Consider the following 14,277-nt stretch of genomic DNA (forward strand, 5'->3'; position numbering starts at 1 on the left):
CTATATGTGTTATTAGTCAGGGTTCTCTAGAGGGACAGAACTAATAGGATAGATAGGAAGGGGAGTTTATTAAGGAGTATTGACTCAAGATCACAAGATGAGGTCCCACAATAGGCTGTCTACAAGCTGAGGAGCAAGGAAGCCAGTCCAAGTCCCAACACCTCGAAACAGGGAAGCTGACAGTGCAGCCTTTAGTCTGTGGCTGAAGGCCCAAGAACCCCTAGCAAATCACTGGTGTAAGTCCAAGAGTCCAAAAGCTGAAGAACTTGGAGTCTAATGTTTGAGAGCAGGAAGCATCCAGCACAGAAAAAGATCAAGGCCAGAAGACTCAGCAAGTCTGCTCTTCCGTCTTCTCCTGCCTGCTTTATTCTAACCTTGCCGGCAGCTGATTAGATGGTGCCTACCCAGACTGAGGGTGGCTCTGCCTCTCCCAGTCCACAGACTCAGGTGTTAATCTCCTTTGGCAGCACCCTCACAGACACACCCAGGAGCAATACTTTGCATCCTTCAATCCAATCAAGTTGACACTCAACATTAACCATCATGATGTGCAAGCTATTTTGCTGGGAATTTGCTAGGAATCGAAAATTCCTAGTTTTTTTGTGTTTGTTTGTTTGTTTGTTGTTTTGAGTCTTTAATGAGGAAAAAAATACTATCATGCTCAAGAACACTGTGTGTCTGGTGTGTCATTGGGTCAAGGGTTGGGGACACACATGGCAGAATTCAGAAACAGGGTAACATCAACAAAAACACACACAAAAATAAAAAGAAAAACAGCACTTAGCATGATCAACTCTGCTTCCTCATCATTCAGCAGCATGTTGGGGATCCCGCGGCTGATGGGGAACACATGTCCAGACTCTGGGCACTGCAGGGTGCCCTCCAACACATTCATCTCCAGCAGCATGTAGTGTGCATCATCCTCACCATGGAGATTCCTAGCAAATACTCTAGGTATTTTAAATAGAAGAAATTTAATACAGGGAAATGATTACATATATAATGGAAGAACTGAGATGTCAACCGGAAGAGTGAGGCAATCCACATTTTAGCAACTATAGTAAGTAATCTCCAACGTCATGGCTGGAGGACTCAAATGGTGAGAAGGCAGAAGCTAGAATCATGGTGGACCTCACCAGCAAGAGCCACAAAGAAGATACATCCATTCAGTTCACAGAGAGGGAAATACTCTAGTTTCTACCTTCTACCTTCTTATTGCTCTCTAGTCTTCCATTTTATCTAGACTGCTGACAAGCATGCAGTGGAAGGTGAGCACCAGATCTGAGAGGAAACAGGCAATGTCTGGTGCACTACACAAGAACTCTCACAGGCATCTACTAGGCTTGCTCAGTGAGTCATTTAAGGAGTAACCCTCTTTTATGTATCAGAGTAGTCTATGGTGTGATATAGTATATTGTTTCTTTTGATGACTGGTTTCATTTGTTCCCTGTAGGCACCTAATCACTGTTTTTTAAATTCCCCAGGAGATTCTGATATACCCAACCAGCTGAGAACCACTGAATAGTGGCTTTCAAAATTTTGAACATCCAAACATTGTCTTCACAGAAAACCTTAATCTCTGAAGTCTACTGTACAAAACATAGAAAAGCAAGGCTGTTCTGCTTGAAGCGTAGGTTGGGAACCTGGATTCCTCTCAAATCCAGGCTACTCCTGGGAACATGGTCTGGAGATTTGAAGATTCCCAAATCTAGTCCATCTCATTGTATGGACATCCTCTGTGTCTCTCAGTGCTCTCTCATGTGTAGACATATGGTGCCCCATTCCAGAGAGTGACTTTAGTGTAATGCGGCATTAAAGGAACCCTAGATAGACCTGTACTGGACCTTACATATTAGAGAACTCTGCAGATAGCTGTAAATTGAGTAGTAATTGGTGTCAGGTTATTTTAGCACAGTTTGGGGATAAAATGGTGCATGAATCTCCCAGTTTGCGGCTTATTAAACTTTGAAATGGAATTATTTGAGACATAAAAGAGATAGCAGTACTTTGCTGGATCTTCTCCATTAGTCGAGATTGTTACAGAGGAGAAATTTTTGTCACTGTTTATCAAATATTTTTTCCTCTAGTTAATCCATATCATTCCGGGAGCTTTACCGAGGAGGAGGACGAATTACTTGCCTTCCCTCGATCTCTTTCGAGTCCTACCCCCGCACCTTTAAACTGTCACATGGAATCTTTGGTGACAGAGGAATAGAGGTGGGCAAGCAAGACGTTTGGAAACCAAACTGAAAACAAATTCTCCATAAAGCACAGATTCACCAGCCTAGAAATGGCTCTGTCTGGATGGATTCCTTGAGATGTGTTTTATTTCCATTAAAAACACAAAAACTTTCCTTTCACTGTGTCTCAAAACGATAGAGAAAAACATTCAGCCTTTCAAGTATTCAAGAAAAGCTTGAAGAAATAAAAGAAACTCGTTGCTCTCTGGGCCACGTTAGGAGGCAGAGCGTTCCTGGAGAACTTCAGGATTCTTTCTCAAGGGAACCCAAGGTGGGCGTTCAAAGCCCATCCAACGGGTAGTCCTCTTTTTAGAAAACAAAAGGAGCACAAGGGTGGGGGACTGAAGGTGCCCAAAGCTGGTGGGTCAGTGTCACTTTCTTCCTCGCTTTCGCCCCTTTCCTCCAGCTCCTTTCTCCCCTGTGGCCCCGAGTGCCTCTGCTCAGCACCCCTTTCTCTCCAGCCCGGACTGCCCATCTTCGCTCCTACCCTGGCGCGTCGGGGCCGTGTCTACACCCACCCCAGGACCTGGTCCGTCCAGGCTCCTTCCCATCCTCACACCCGCGCCTTTCTCCCTGCGGCCCCGGCTTGCGGCTCCAGCTGCCCAGCTCTTCCCGGGACAGGGGATCCCGCCAAGGGGGCCGCCCCCGCCCCGGCCCTCCCCCGCCCGGCCGCACCATAAAGCGCCGGGCCGCGGCCGCAGAGCACAGCCGCCAGCTCCCAAGCACCGCGCGGCCGGGACGCGAGCGCCTCCCCCGACGGCAGCCCGGACTCCGAGCACGGGTCACCTGCGCCGCCGGCCCGGGCCCCGACCGAGGTTCAACGCACGGCCCGGGGACCCCCAGACAGGGCCAACGCCGCTGTCGCCCCAGGCCTCGCGGGGAGCAGGAAGAGCCAAGATGCTGGCCCCGTGCGGAGCCGCCGTCCTCCTGCTGCACCTGGTCCTGCAGCCGTGGCTGGGGGCCGGCGCCCAGGCCACCCCCCAGGGTAAGTGGGTTCGGGTCGGTCCCGGGGGCCACAGGCACCGGGTGCCCCATCCGCGGAGCGAGCGGAGGAGGGACCTGCTCGGCCCTGTGTTCCTGGGCCCTTGCTCAGCCCCTCTCTGTTCCTCCCGGGCCCAAAAAAGCATATTGTGATTGGACGTAGTGATTAGTCTAGAATTTTCTGAAATTCGATTATCCAATGATGGGAACAATTCCCTAAATAGGTGGGGGATGTAAAATTGATTCAAACTATGCAAAGACGCGGGGTTGCCTTCAAAACTTGCTACACGGCGCTAGACCTCTAACATGTTAGGCTCTCGTGTAGGGTGAACTGCGGGTCCTGCATCCTGTGCCGGTTCCCTCCAGGCAGCCTTGCACCCTAAATTCTTCCATAGGCAGAGCGATGTTCGCCCAGAGTCTGCTCTTGACATCCCTGAGAAAGACGCAGAATTACTCTACTTGCCCTGCCACCTGCATTTTCTGCTCTGACTTTGCTTGAACGCCAAAGAGAACGTTTCTTTCAAGAGTTGGCTTGATGTCTTAATTTCTGAGATAAATAGGAAGGGCTGAAAAACTGGTCTTTTTCAGTGAAATCATGTTCTTTGCAGCAAGATGAGTGCAGCTGGAGGCCATTTTCCTAAGTTAATTAAGGCAGGAACAGAAAACCAAATAGCACGTTCTCGCAAGTGAGAGCTAAACAGTGGATACATGTGGACATAAAGGTGGAAACAGTAGACACTGGGGACTCCAAAAGTGGGGGTGAGGGTTGGGAAAACCACCATTTGGGTACTACGTTCACTGGGTGATGTGTTTACTAGAAGCTCAAATCCCACCTTATGCAATACACCCACGTGACAAACTTGCACATGTACCCCCTGAATCTATAATTAAAAAAAAAAAATTGATCTTTTTCTATGAAAAGGTAAAAATATAAATAATGTGAAAAGATACTTGGACAGTCCTCAAACCCCTTAGTTAAATGGGGTGAGATAGCCATTGGGTAGAAAGCAAACAGTTTTTTTGTAAAGACCAAAAGAAAGACATAATTTAAGCAAAAAAAAAAAAAAAAAAAAAAAAACAATCTTAGGGCTATAACTGGCCCTAACTGGTCAGGGGTGAGCTTCATCTGTTTGAACTTGGTGCCTGGGTTGATTTATTACTGACTATGGAAATAAAACTGGAAGAGACACACAACGTGAAGTAAAAGTTGTTTTTCCTCTTGAAGCCAGAGCAAAGAATGCCTATGAGGGTGTTCTCAACTCCCCTCCCTCCTGCTGCTGGAATCGCCCATTTAAACTGCATTTCGCCAAATAACTCGTTTTCATCCCAGACCAGACAACCAGAATTGTGGTTTCAGGGTCTAGAGTGCTGCTAACTTTTAGTTTGTGTTGAAATATTTCAAATGCTGTAGTCTGTGCCCCATACTTCTAGGAAGGTAGGAAAGGAAGCTTTTAAAGACACTTCAAAAGTCTTATTGTGCTGATATTTGGCAAGTTTGAATTTATAGGTATAATTTTTTTGCATTATATGCATTCTTGACTTTTGAACATACAGCGTCATGGTGTGCCTTAGGTATGCTGTTTCTCAGACATACCTGACCATTTTATGGAGACTTGAACTCAGCCTATATAACCTAAATTATCTGGTTAATTTAGTTGCTGTAGATGATCTGATTAAGTCAACTTTCTAATAGATTCTTTTATTGCATTATCTAGTCTGCAATTATCAGGCTTAACAGAATAATTTGCTTATCTCCTTCTTCCTCTGAGCTGCATTGCTAGTCTTAAATTAGTATATATTCAATTTATATACCATGGTAGCTGGGCTCATTGGTAGCAGTAATTTCACCTCTAACACTAGAGGATTGTGCTTTGATCCTGGCACTTTTACTAAAACGTAATAACATTAATAGAAAATGGTAGTGTCTCATTTCCTTTTCAAAACACTCTCTATGTTCATTACTAAGTAATCCCATCTCTGCCTCTTGAGAGAGATGCAAACGAATCAGATAAACCATAGATTGAAATACAGCAAGTTTAGCTTGAATTACATCATAGACCTGATCATAGTCAAAGCAAAAATCAAGAGAACTAAGAATTTTATTTTGAAGGTAGTTCCCATACTTTAAAAATATATCTCTTTTCTGAAGATGTTTTGTCCTGAATGGAACTTTAAAACATAATACCTTATTTCCATTTGCCCTCATTAGTGGAAATGTAAAGTTTCCAATTCTCTTGAAAATTAAAAAATCCAATTTCCCTTTTGAAATGCAGTAGGCAACAGTGTTTATGGTTTAGGGATATAGGCACTAAGAGGAACACAGTAAATGTTCTACTTTCCAATTAAATTCATTACTGTGTAAGGACCCCGGTACATGCGAAAAATACAATATAGATCCAGTTTGAAGACAAGTTGCCTTTTAAAAAGGGCAGACATTCTTGAGTAATTAGGTTTTTGCCTGTTTGCTTTAGAACTTTTATTCATTCTTATTACAAAAGCAATACCTGCCTATTGTAGCAAAGATAAAAGTTAGAAAAGCAAAAAATAAGAAATTTAAAACTTATATTTATGCAACCCAGGGATAGCTTCTATTAACATTAACATGTTGTTGTCTTTCATTTCAAATCTTTCTCTACGTGAAAATATATTTCAAATGGAATTATGTTATACGTATAGTTTTAGAATCCTTTTTTCTTAATGTATCATGAACATCTTTCCACATCTGTAAGTATTCAGCTACGCTTTAAAATTAGGTAGTATTCTGCTTTTTGGAAGAATCAAAATGTATTTAGCCAGGGTTGTAATATAGAACCCTTAAGTTGTTTTTGGTGTTTTGATATTGTAAATAATAATTTATTGAACAAGTGCGAGTGTCACAGGATGGTTTGGGATGATTTTAACCATCCCCTCAATCTCAGCCAAGCCCTTCTTTTTTTTTTTTTTTTTTTTTTTTGCTAAGAACAGTTAATATTTTCATAGCAAAATGCTATGCCAACAGAGCTCAGGTTTACCTCTCTTCCAATTAGATTTTCACCTAATTCTTTCCTAAATAGAAATTCTAGAATAGTGTATAATATTCTTATACCTAAATAATTTACCATGTTATCCATTATTTCCATAGGATAAATTCCCATAAGTAAAATTGCTAGATTAAAGAGCACATATGTTTTAGAGCCTTTCATACTGTTGTTTAAACTGTCTTCAAAATGTTTATACTAGTTTAAATGTTACACAGTGGTACAGAGACTGCCCATTTCCCTGAACTCTCACAAACAGTTGAGTACTGTTGTATTTACTAGTTTTCCAACTCGATGGTGAAAACAATATCTTATTGTTTAAGTTAGCAACTCCTGCATCATTAGATAAATACATGAACATTTATTTATATACTTAATGGTCATTGTAATTCTTTTTATGTAAATTGCCTTTTCATATTCCTTGCCCATTTTTCTGTTAGGATGCTTATCATTTTATTGATTTGTAAGAACTCTTTATCAATTGTCAATATTACCCATTTAATAACTAGGTTATTATATCCAAGAGACAGCTGTGGCCGGGCACGGTGGCTCAAGCCTGTAATCCCAGCACTTTGGGAGGCCGAGATGGGCGGATCACGAGGTCAGGAGATCGAGACCATCCTGGCTAACAAGGTGAAACCCTGTCTCTACTAAAAAAAAAAAAAAATACAAAAAGTTAGCCAGTTGTGGTGGCGGGCGCCTGTAGTCCCAGCTGCTCAGGAGGCTGAGGCAGGAAAATGGCGTAAACCCGGGAGGCGGAGCTTGCAGTGAGCTGAGATCTGGCCACTGCACTCCAGCCTGGGCGACAGAGCAAGACTCTGTCTCAAAAAAAAAAAAAAAAAAAAAGAGACAGCTGTAGGTGCTGAAGTTTCTGCAGGCTATGGAATTGTTCAAGTGATATTTGCATATGCTAATAGATATACTAAGTAACTTCTACTGAGTATTACCCAAATTTGGCCTTTGCCTTTTAAATGACTCTAGGCATACTCTCTCATAGCTTTCATAAATATTACAAAGTTTGTGAGAGAAAGTACTGCTTGCTTGATCAAAAGCAACTTATACAAATACAAATGCAGATTCTGATTTTTGTAGACCAACTCTATAAGTCAAGATACAGTCAAGAAACAGAAACCACATCATTTTGTTTTGTTTTGTTTCCACATTGGGATTTTTTTAAACAGAGAAATGCCGGAAAATTGTAAAGCCACAAAGGGAACACTTAGGTCTCACAAAGGTAGCAAATCATTTTCCGCCAGCACATCTACCACCATATCCATGTTTTCTGCTGCATTTCAGTCATTTGTCACTGACCAGGAAAACACAATTGGCTCTGGTCCTGGAGGTGCCTAAGGGACTCTGTGACAGAAATTCACTGCTTGGGGACATCAGTAAAGCAATGGCTTGGATGCTTTCACCAGTCCCCCTTGTACTTTAAGCCTTTAGTGCTTTTCCTGGTGGGCATTTTCAGAGCTACTTGTTCAGCCAAACCCAATTTTGTGTTTGCAAGTTCAGTCCTCTCTTGAAGGCTATACCCAGTGATGAATATTGTGCTATATTTCTTCTGGCTCAGATGTCCAGCCACTGTAAAAGTAACAGGGAAGAACTGGTGAGTTTGCCAATATGGAAAAGGGATTACAAGATTAGTTTACATTACTTTGTAGCTTACTGTCAAATTGCCCCCCCAACCAAAAAAACCCTGTTTTCCCCCAAATTGAATCTTTCACTTATACCCCTTTTCTCCCTTCTCCCCAGTCTTTGACCTTCTCCCATCTTCCAGTCAGAGGCTGAACCCAGGCGCTCTGCTGCCAGTCCTGACAGATCCCACCCTGAATGATCTCTATGTGATTTCCACCTTCAAGCTGCAGACTAAAAGTTCAGCCACCATCTTCGGTCTTTACTCTTCAACTGACAACAGTAAATATTTTGAATTTACTGTGATGGGACGCTTAAACAAAGGTAAGCAAATTTGCTGAAATTATTTTCTTAAAAATCTCCTTTTTCTATTCCAGGATTAGGGGTATACTTTCTTTGAGATGGTTTTCTTGTACAATTATATTCTCACTCACTAGTCATCTCAGTTTTCAATATTGAATTCTTCTTACTGTACAAATATTTACCTATATGGGGGTGGTGAGTTCAAGGAGAAAGTGACATTGGGAGAAAAAAAGAAGAATTGCCGTGACCAAGATGGCTTTTGACATTGTGTCATCATTATGTTATTCTGAATCCAGTTCTGGAGCAGACGGGACAAGGGACAATTCAGCCACTATCTTAGGCAGCTCAGGCTGCTATAACAAAATACCATAGACTATGTGGCTTAAACAATAGACATTTACGCCTCACAGTTCTAGAGCGTGGTAAGTCTAAGATCATGGTGCCATCCTAGTCCGTTTTGTGTTGCTATAAAAGACTACCTGAGACTGGGTAATTTATGAAGAAAAGAGATTTATTTAGCTCACAGTTCTGTAGGCTTGGAAGTTCAAGGGCATGGCCCTGGCTTCTGACAAGGACTTTCTTGTGTCACAACATGGTGGAGAAGGTCAAAGAGGGAGCAGACACATGGGAAGAGGAGAAAACCTGAGGGGCATCCTAGCTTTATAACAACCTACTCTCTCAGGAACTAATCCATTCCCTTGAGAACTAATCCATTTTCACAAGAGCCGAAACTCACTATCTCAAGAACGGCACCAGGCCATTTGTAAGAGATCCACCCCCATAATCCATACACCTCCCACAAGGCGCCACCTCCCAGCACTGCAACACTGGGGACCAATTTTCAGCACAAGTTTTGTTGGGGACAGACAGACCATATCCAAACCATACTACTAGCAGATTTGGATCCTCGTAAGTGCCCAGTTCCTGGATTGTAGATGGCCATCTTTTTATTGTGTCCTCACATGATGCAGACAGACAGCAAGCTCCCTTGTGTCTCTTCTTATAAGGTCACTATTCCCATCATGAGGGCCACACCCTCAGGACCTCATCTAAACCTAATCATCTCCCAAAACTCCCACTTCCAAATACCATCACACTGGAGATGAGGAGTTCAATATATGAATTTGGTGGGGCAGGAGGAAGGGGGCAGATACAAACATTCAGCCCATGACAGCCACCCCATACCATTCTTATGTTCCCTTTGAAGCCAGTGCTCAGTAGACCTAGCTCCTAGCTCCATAAGCACCTACCTGGCTGTGATGGAGAGAATACACCTTAACCAGTAGAATAGGACAAATAGGGCTCTTTTCTCCCTGTGAATGCCAGACACAGGCCTGTCACTGGTTTGATTCCTCTGCTGTCATTTGTTTTATTGCCGTAGTAAGTTACTATAAGCACTGAGAAGTGAGTCCCAAAGAAAATGGTCACTATTTTTCATTGCCTTCTCCTCCACTCCTGCCCGGGGGACAACACCTGTTCCTGTTTATTAAGGAATGTGACAGATGTGTGTTCCTACTGCTTCATGCTTTTAATAAAATAGGAGAACTGGTTCTTCTGGCTGGATTTTATGTTTATTTCAGTTTGCTTTACAAAGTAGACACTTCCTAGTGCTTCAAACTCTCTCTTAGATTGTACACTTAAATCTGTAGGCATTAGGAAATAAAAGAAGTTTCTAATTCTTAATTTTCATAGGACTCTAAAGTTAAAAGTGTAAAGGAACGGGATTTTAACCCCTTCTTTTCTGTCAAATTCCAACATGCTTCTTCCTTGCTTCCACTCTACTCCCAAGTCTGCTTTCTCTGTATGTGCCTCACAGCCTGTCAGGGGCCGTAAGGAGGTGTCAGATAATAAAGTGAGTCTGGGGACATAGCCAGCAGATGGGTCAACCATTCCTGTCCCCCTTTTCCCATCTTCAGCCCCAATGAGAGGTGATTCTGCCCATGTCTCTGCCTGGAATCAAACAGCCCCGTTTTGCCTAACATCTGTTGAAGGAACTGCTCACCTTCTGACAACCCAGCTACTCAGTTTGTGATCTGTAAAAATCACCGTTCTTCATCTGTGGATCAGCAACTTCTCCTAACCTGTCTATTTCAGAGGCATTGCGAAGATTTTTTTTTTTTTTTTGGTTCATCCAGCTTAATGGCCAGAAGTTCCTCTACAGAGTAAAAAACTGCTCCGAGCTTTTGCCCTCACTGCCTCTCACCCTCTATTTCTAAATTGGTCAGTATGTGTGAGCCCATTGTGGAAAGTCTGTGTTGCTGGGAAGCACAAGGAAGCAACTTCCCCTGAACTGATCCTTTCAGTTTGCATAGACAAGAGTAACACTAGATTTAATGGGCAGTAGGTAGAGGGTAAGGGAATCGTTACTATATTCCTCTGAAGAATCACCAGTAATGTCAGTCAGCTGTAAATACCAGCTGATCAAAAATTTTAGGGACTGTAATTCCAGCGCTTTGGGAGGCTGAGGCAGGCAGATCACCTGAGGGCAGGAGTTCGAGAGCAGAATGGCCAACATGAAGAAACCCCATCTCTACTAAAAATACAAAAATTAGCCGGGCATGGTGGTACATGCCTATAGTCACAGCTACTCGGGAGGCTGAGGCAGGAGAATTGCTTAAACCCACGAGGCCGAGGTTGCAGTGAGCTGAGATCGTGCCGCTGCACTCCATACTTCAGCCTGGGCAACAGAGCGAGACTCTGTCTCAAAAGAAAAAAAAAAAGTTTAGAGGAAAAGATGAAAGGTTTGAGATGAAGAACTGAAAGATGAATATCTCCCTACCCTCCAACCTATTAGGAAAGACAAATTGTTCTTAGAAACTATGGGGACAGAAGGAGTCCTGGAAGAATCTAGAAATGAGAATTCTTATAAGGCAAAGAGGGATTTATGGTATTATTAGTGCTTGGAGAGTTGAAAAGTGACACAGAGAAGTTGTTTCACTGGAGCAGTCGGAAAAAGTGCGAAGACTTGCCAGCACTGGTGAATATAAAAGTTCCAGGAAGGAGAAGTCCATTCTCACTGGAGCAATAAAAAGAAGTCACTGGGTCCATCAGATCCAAGGAAAAGACAGAGCCTGTGGTTGAGACTCCCCACTGAAGCGTTCAGTGGTAGCCATGCTGGCTTGACATAATTCTCCGCACAACCCTCCATAAATTATCTTCCTGGACATGGTAGGCTCCAGCCAGCATTCATCTGGCCAAGGTTCAGCTGATCTCCTCTTCTGCTGATTTGCATGGAAAACAGGGAAACAGAAGAAATCCAAATGGATCTCTACTGACTTAAAACACCTGAGTAGGAAATAAAACACACCCTTTCCTCCATTAAAGTCCAGGACTAGGAGATGAAGGAGGGTGACTACATAGCATCAAAGAGCAGAATTTGGTCATCTGGGCACCATATGACCTCCTGGAACAAATTAAAATGTAGCTAATGAAGACTGCAGAGAAAGAGTTTGCCACTGAGCTCTCTGCTACTATTCTCACCCTCTCCAAGTCAGCCTACCCCAGACCACCAAATTACTGTTCACAGACACAATTTGGATCAAGATACACCTGACCTCTGAGACCTCTAGTGGCCCCCTTTCCAAACCGAATAATGTACCCATGTCTCAGTGAGGCATTCAGGGCTTCCACTGCATGGCCCCAAGCAGCCTTTCCAGTTTATTCCTCGTTCCAACCTCCATACAGCCTGAGCTTCAGCAAGATAGGCTATTGCCATTCTTTGGGGCTGCACATGCTGTCTCTCCTCCATCCTTTTGTTCCTGCTCTCTGCTCCCTCGGCACATGTCCTACATCACCTCTCAACACCCAAATCCTACACATTCAAGACTCATCTCCAGCTCCTTCTGATATTCTTTCTAATATGACTTTGTACCTCTTAAAGAAGACATTCATCTTAGCTCATCTTGTACTTGAATTACTTCTAAGTCTTCTCTTCGTTTGGTTGGGAGCTCCCTTGAGACAGGGACTGTGCAGCCCTTATCTTTGCATCTGCTACAGCATTTAGCAAGGTGCCTTGTACATAGAAGTGGTTCATGGGCAGATTGAAAAGAATAAATGGAGGCTGAGAAGAATAAACTTGTTTGTGAAAAATGACATACACCATTGTGAAATTCTGGGATTCCACAATATCTGACACACGGTGGATAATAACAAAAAATTATGTATTTATTTATTGAGACAGAGTCTTGCTCCATCACTCAGGCTGGAGTACAGTGGCTAGATCTCGGCTCACTGCAGCCTCTGCCTCCTAAGTTCAACTGATTCTCCTGCCTCAGCTTCCCGAGTAGCTGGAACTACATGTGCGCATGACTACACCCGGCTAATTTTTCAACTTTTTTAGTAGAGATGGGGTTTTGCCATGTTAGCCAGGCTGGTCTCGAACTCCTGGCCTCAAGTGATCCTCCTGTCTTAGCCTCCTAAAGTGTAGGGCTTACAAGTCTGAGCCACCGCACCATGCCAAAAGATATATATATATTATTTTAATGAATAAATGTTGAAGGCCTTTTGGAATAGGATATAAGAGGATACAGGTAGTATTTCTGGTAGAAGTGATCTGCCAGGTTATTAGTAATACAGGCTTTAAATCTTGATAGAAATAAGCATCCTTCAGAAACCACCTGGCTGGATAGAAGATATGGCTGATGTTCTTCTAGTATCTGGCATAAAGACAACTTTCCAGGTTGTATCCTGAGTTTGAGTCACAAACTGCATCACTATAAATACATCTCTGAATCTCTCTTAGCCCTGGTTGATTGTCTATAAATGGGGACAATAATAGCTACCTCTCAGGTTGATTGCAAGAACTGAATTATATAAGGTATAATAACTTTCTTTAGACTATGAGGCTCAATAAAATTTTCATATTCTTAAACAGTATTAGAGAGAGAGATGTCCGCTGTTTAGGCAACTGTTTTCTAATGATGATGGTTTGGTAAACTCCTGGCTTGCCTTGATGACAGTTTCACCTTTCAGAAGAAGAAAAGGAGAACTTCTTTAGTCTTAGTATGATTGTCTCAGAACAACTTGGTGCTGTGAAGTGAAGGAAACCCAAAGTGTTTGCTGTAATGACCAGAGAGTGTCAGTCAAACTCCTTAGCCTAAGGATAGGACATGCAAATAGTTCAGAGTAGTGGTTCTGAAGCTTGCAAGCTAAAGAGAAATATAGATTAAGAGAGATGGTAGAGCTTAAAAAATAAAATTTTAGACCCAATAATAAGTGGAAAAATTGAGGGGCCTCAAACATTAATAATAATATTTATGGAGTCTTTTTTTTTTTTTTTTTTGGAGATGGAGTTTCACTCTTGTTGCCCAGGCTGGAGTGCAATGGCATGATCTTGGCTCACTGCAACCTCTGCCTCTCAGGTTCAAGCAATTCTCCTGCCTCAGCCTCCCAAGTAGCTGGGATTACAGGCATGCGCCACCAGGCCCGGCTAATTTTTGTATTTTTAGTAGACATAGGGTTTCTCCATGTTGGTCAGGCTGGTCTCAAACTCCCGACCTCAGGTGATCCACCTGCTTCAACCTCCCAAAGTGCTTGGATTACAGCCGTGAGCAACCACGCCCGGCCCTATGGAGTCTTTTTAAGGTACCAGGACTGTGTTAAAAGCGTAAAGCCTATTTTCCCTTTTAACTTTCACAGTATTCCTATGAGATGCCCTTGAATTAGCTTAATTTTAAAGTGGTCATATGCAGAAGATGGAAAGAATTTTAAAATTTGACACAAAACTATAAAAATTAGGACAGAAAAGCTAAAACCTAATTGAGTCAAAGTTGGTGATTCACACATAAGATAATAAAATGGATGTTTTTAGCCATGTTCAGAATAAGATGTGGAAAATATGGAAGAAATAAGCCCACCTCCTGGAATAGGTAATGGGAGATTAACAGGTGATTGAGGTAAGTCATAGATGGCTCTTCTGTTTCTATCTTACCCATCAAGGGGAATGTTCTTCAAATTGTCAAGAATGGTTAAAAGAAAACAAAAATCCAAGCTAGATGAGGAGATAACAGAAAAACACCCACTCTCTTTAGTGAGACTAACTATTCAGGTCCAGATGAATTACATATTGGGATAGTTAGTGAAGAAAGTGATAGTGGAGCCCCTGT

At 42.6% G+C, this 14,277-nt stretch overlaps 1 protein-coding gene across 2 annotated transcripts in view; it reads left to right on the forward strand.

Annotated features, from left to right (window-relative positions):
- Positions 1 to 14,277, forward strand: part of THBS4 (thrombospondin 4) — a 90,156-nt gene that overhangs the window by 40,348 nt on the left and 35,531 nt on the right. Inside the window, exons 1-2 of one of the 2 annotated variants that reach the window (XM_023214940.3) lie at positions 2,953 to 3,225; positions 7,991 to 8,194. In XM_023214940.3, the coding sequence (XP_023070708.2) occupies positions 3,138 to 3,225; positions 7,991 to 8,194 (292 nt within the window). In that variant the 5' untranslated portion in view covers positions 2,953 to 3,137. Of the gene's footprint in view, positions 1 to 2,952; positions 3,226 to 7,990; positions 8,195 to 14,277 lie in introns of those variants that run through there. The other variant, XM_023214941.2, reaches the window with a different exon arrangement.

This window comes from Piliocolobus tephrosceles, chromosome 4 (genome assembly GCF_002776525.5).
Source record: "Piliocolobus tephrosceles isolate RC106 chromosome 4, ASM277652v3, whole genome shotgun sequence".
Classification (NCBI taxonomy): domain Eukaryota; kingdom Metazoa; phylum Chordata; class Mammalia; order Primates; family Cercopithecidae; genus Piliocolobus; species Piliocolobus tephrosceles.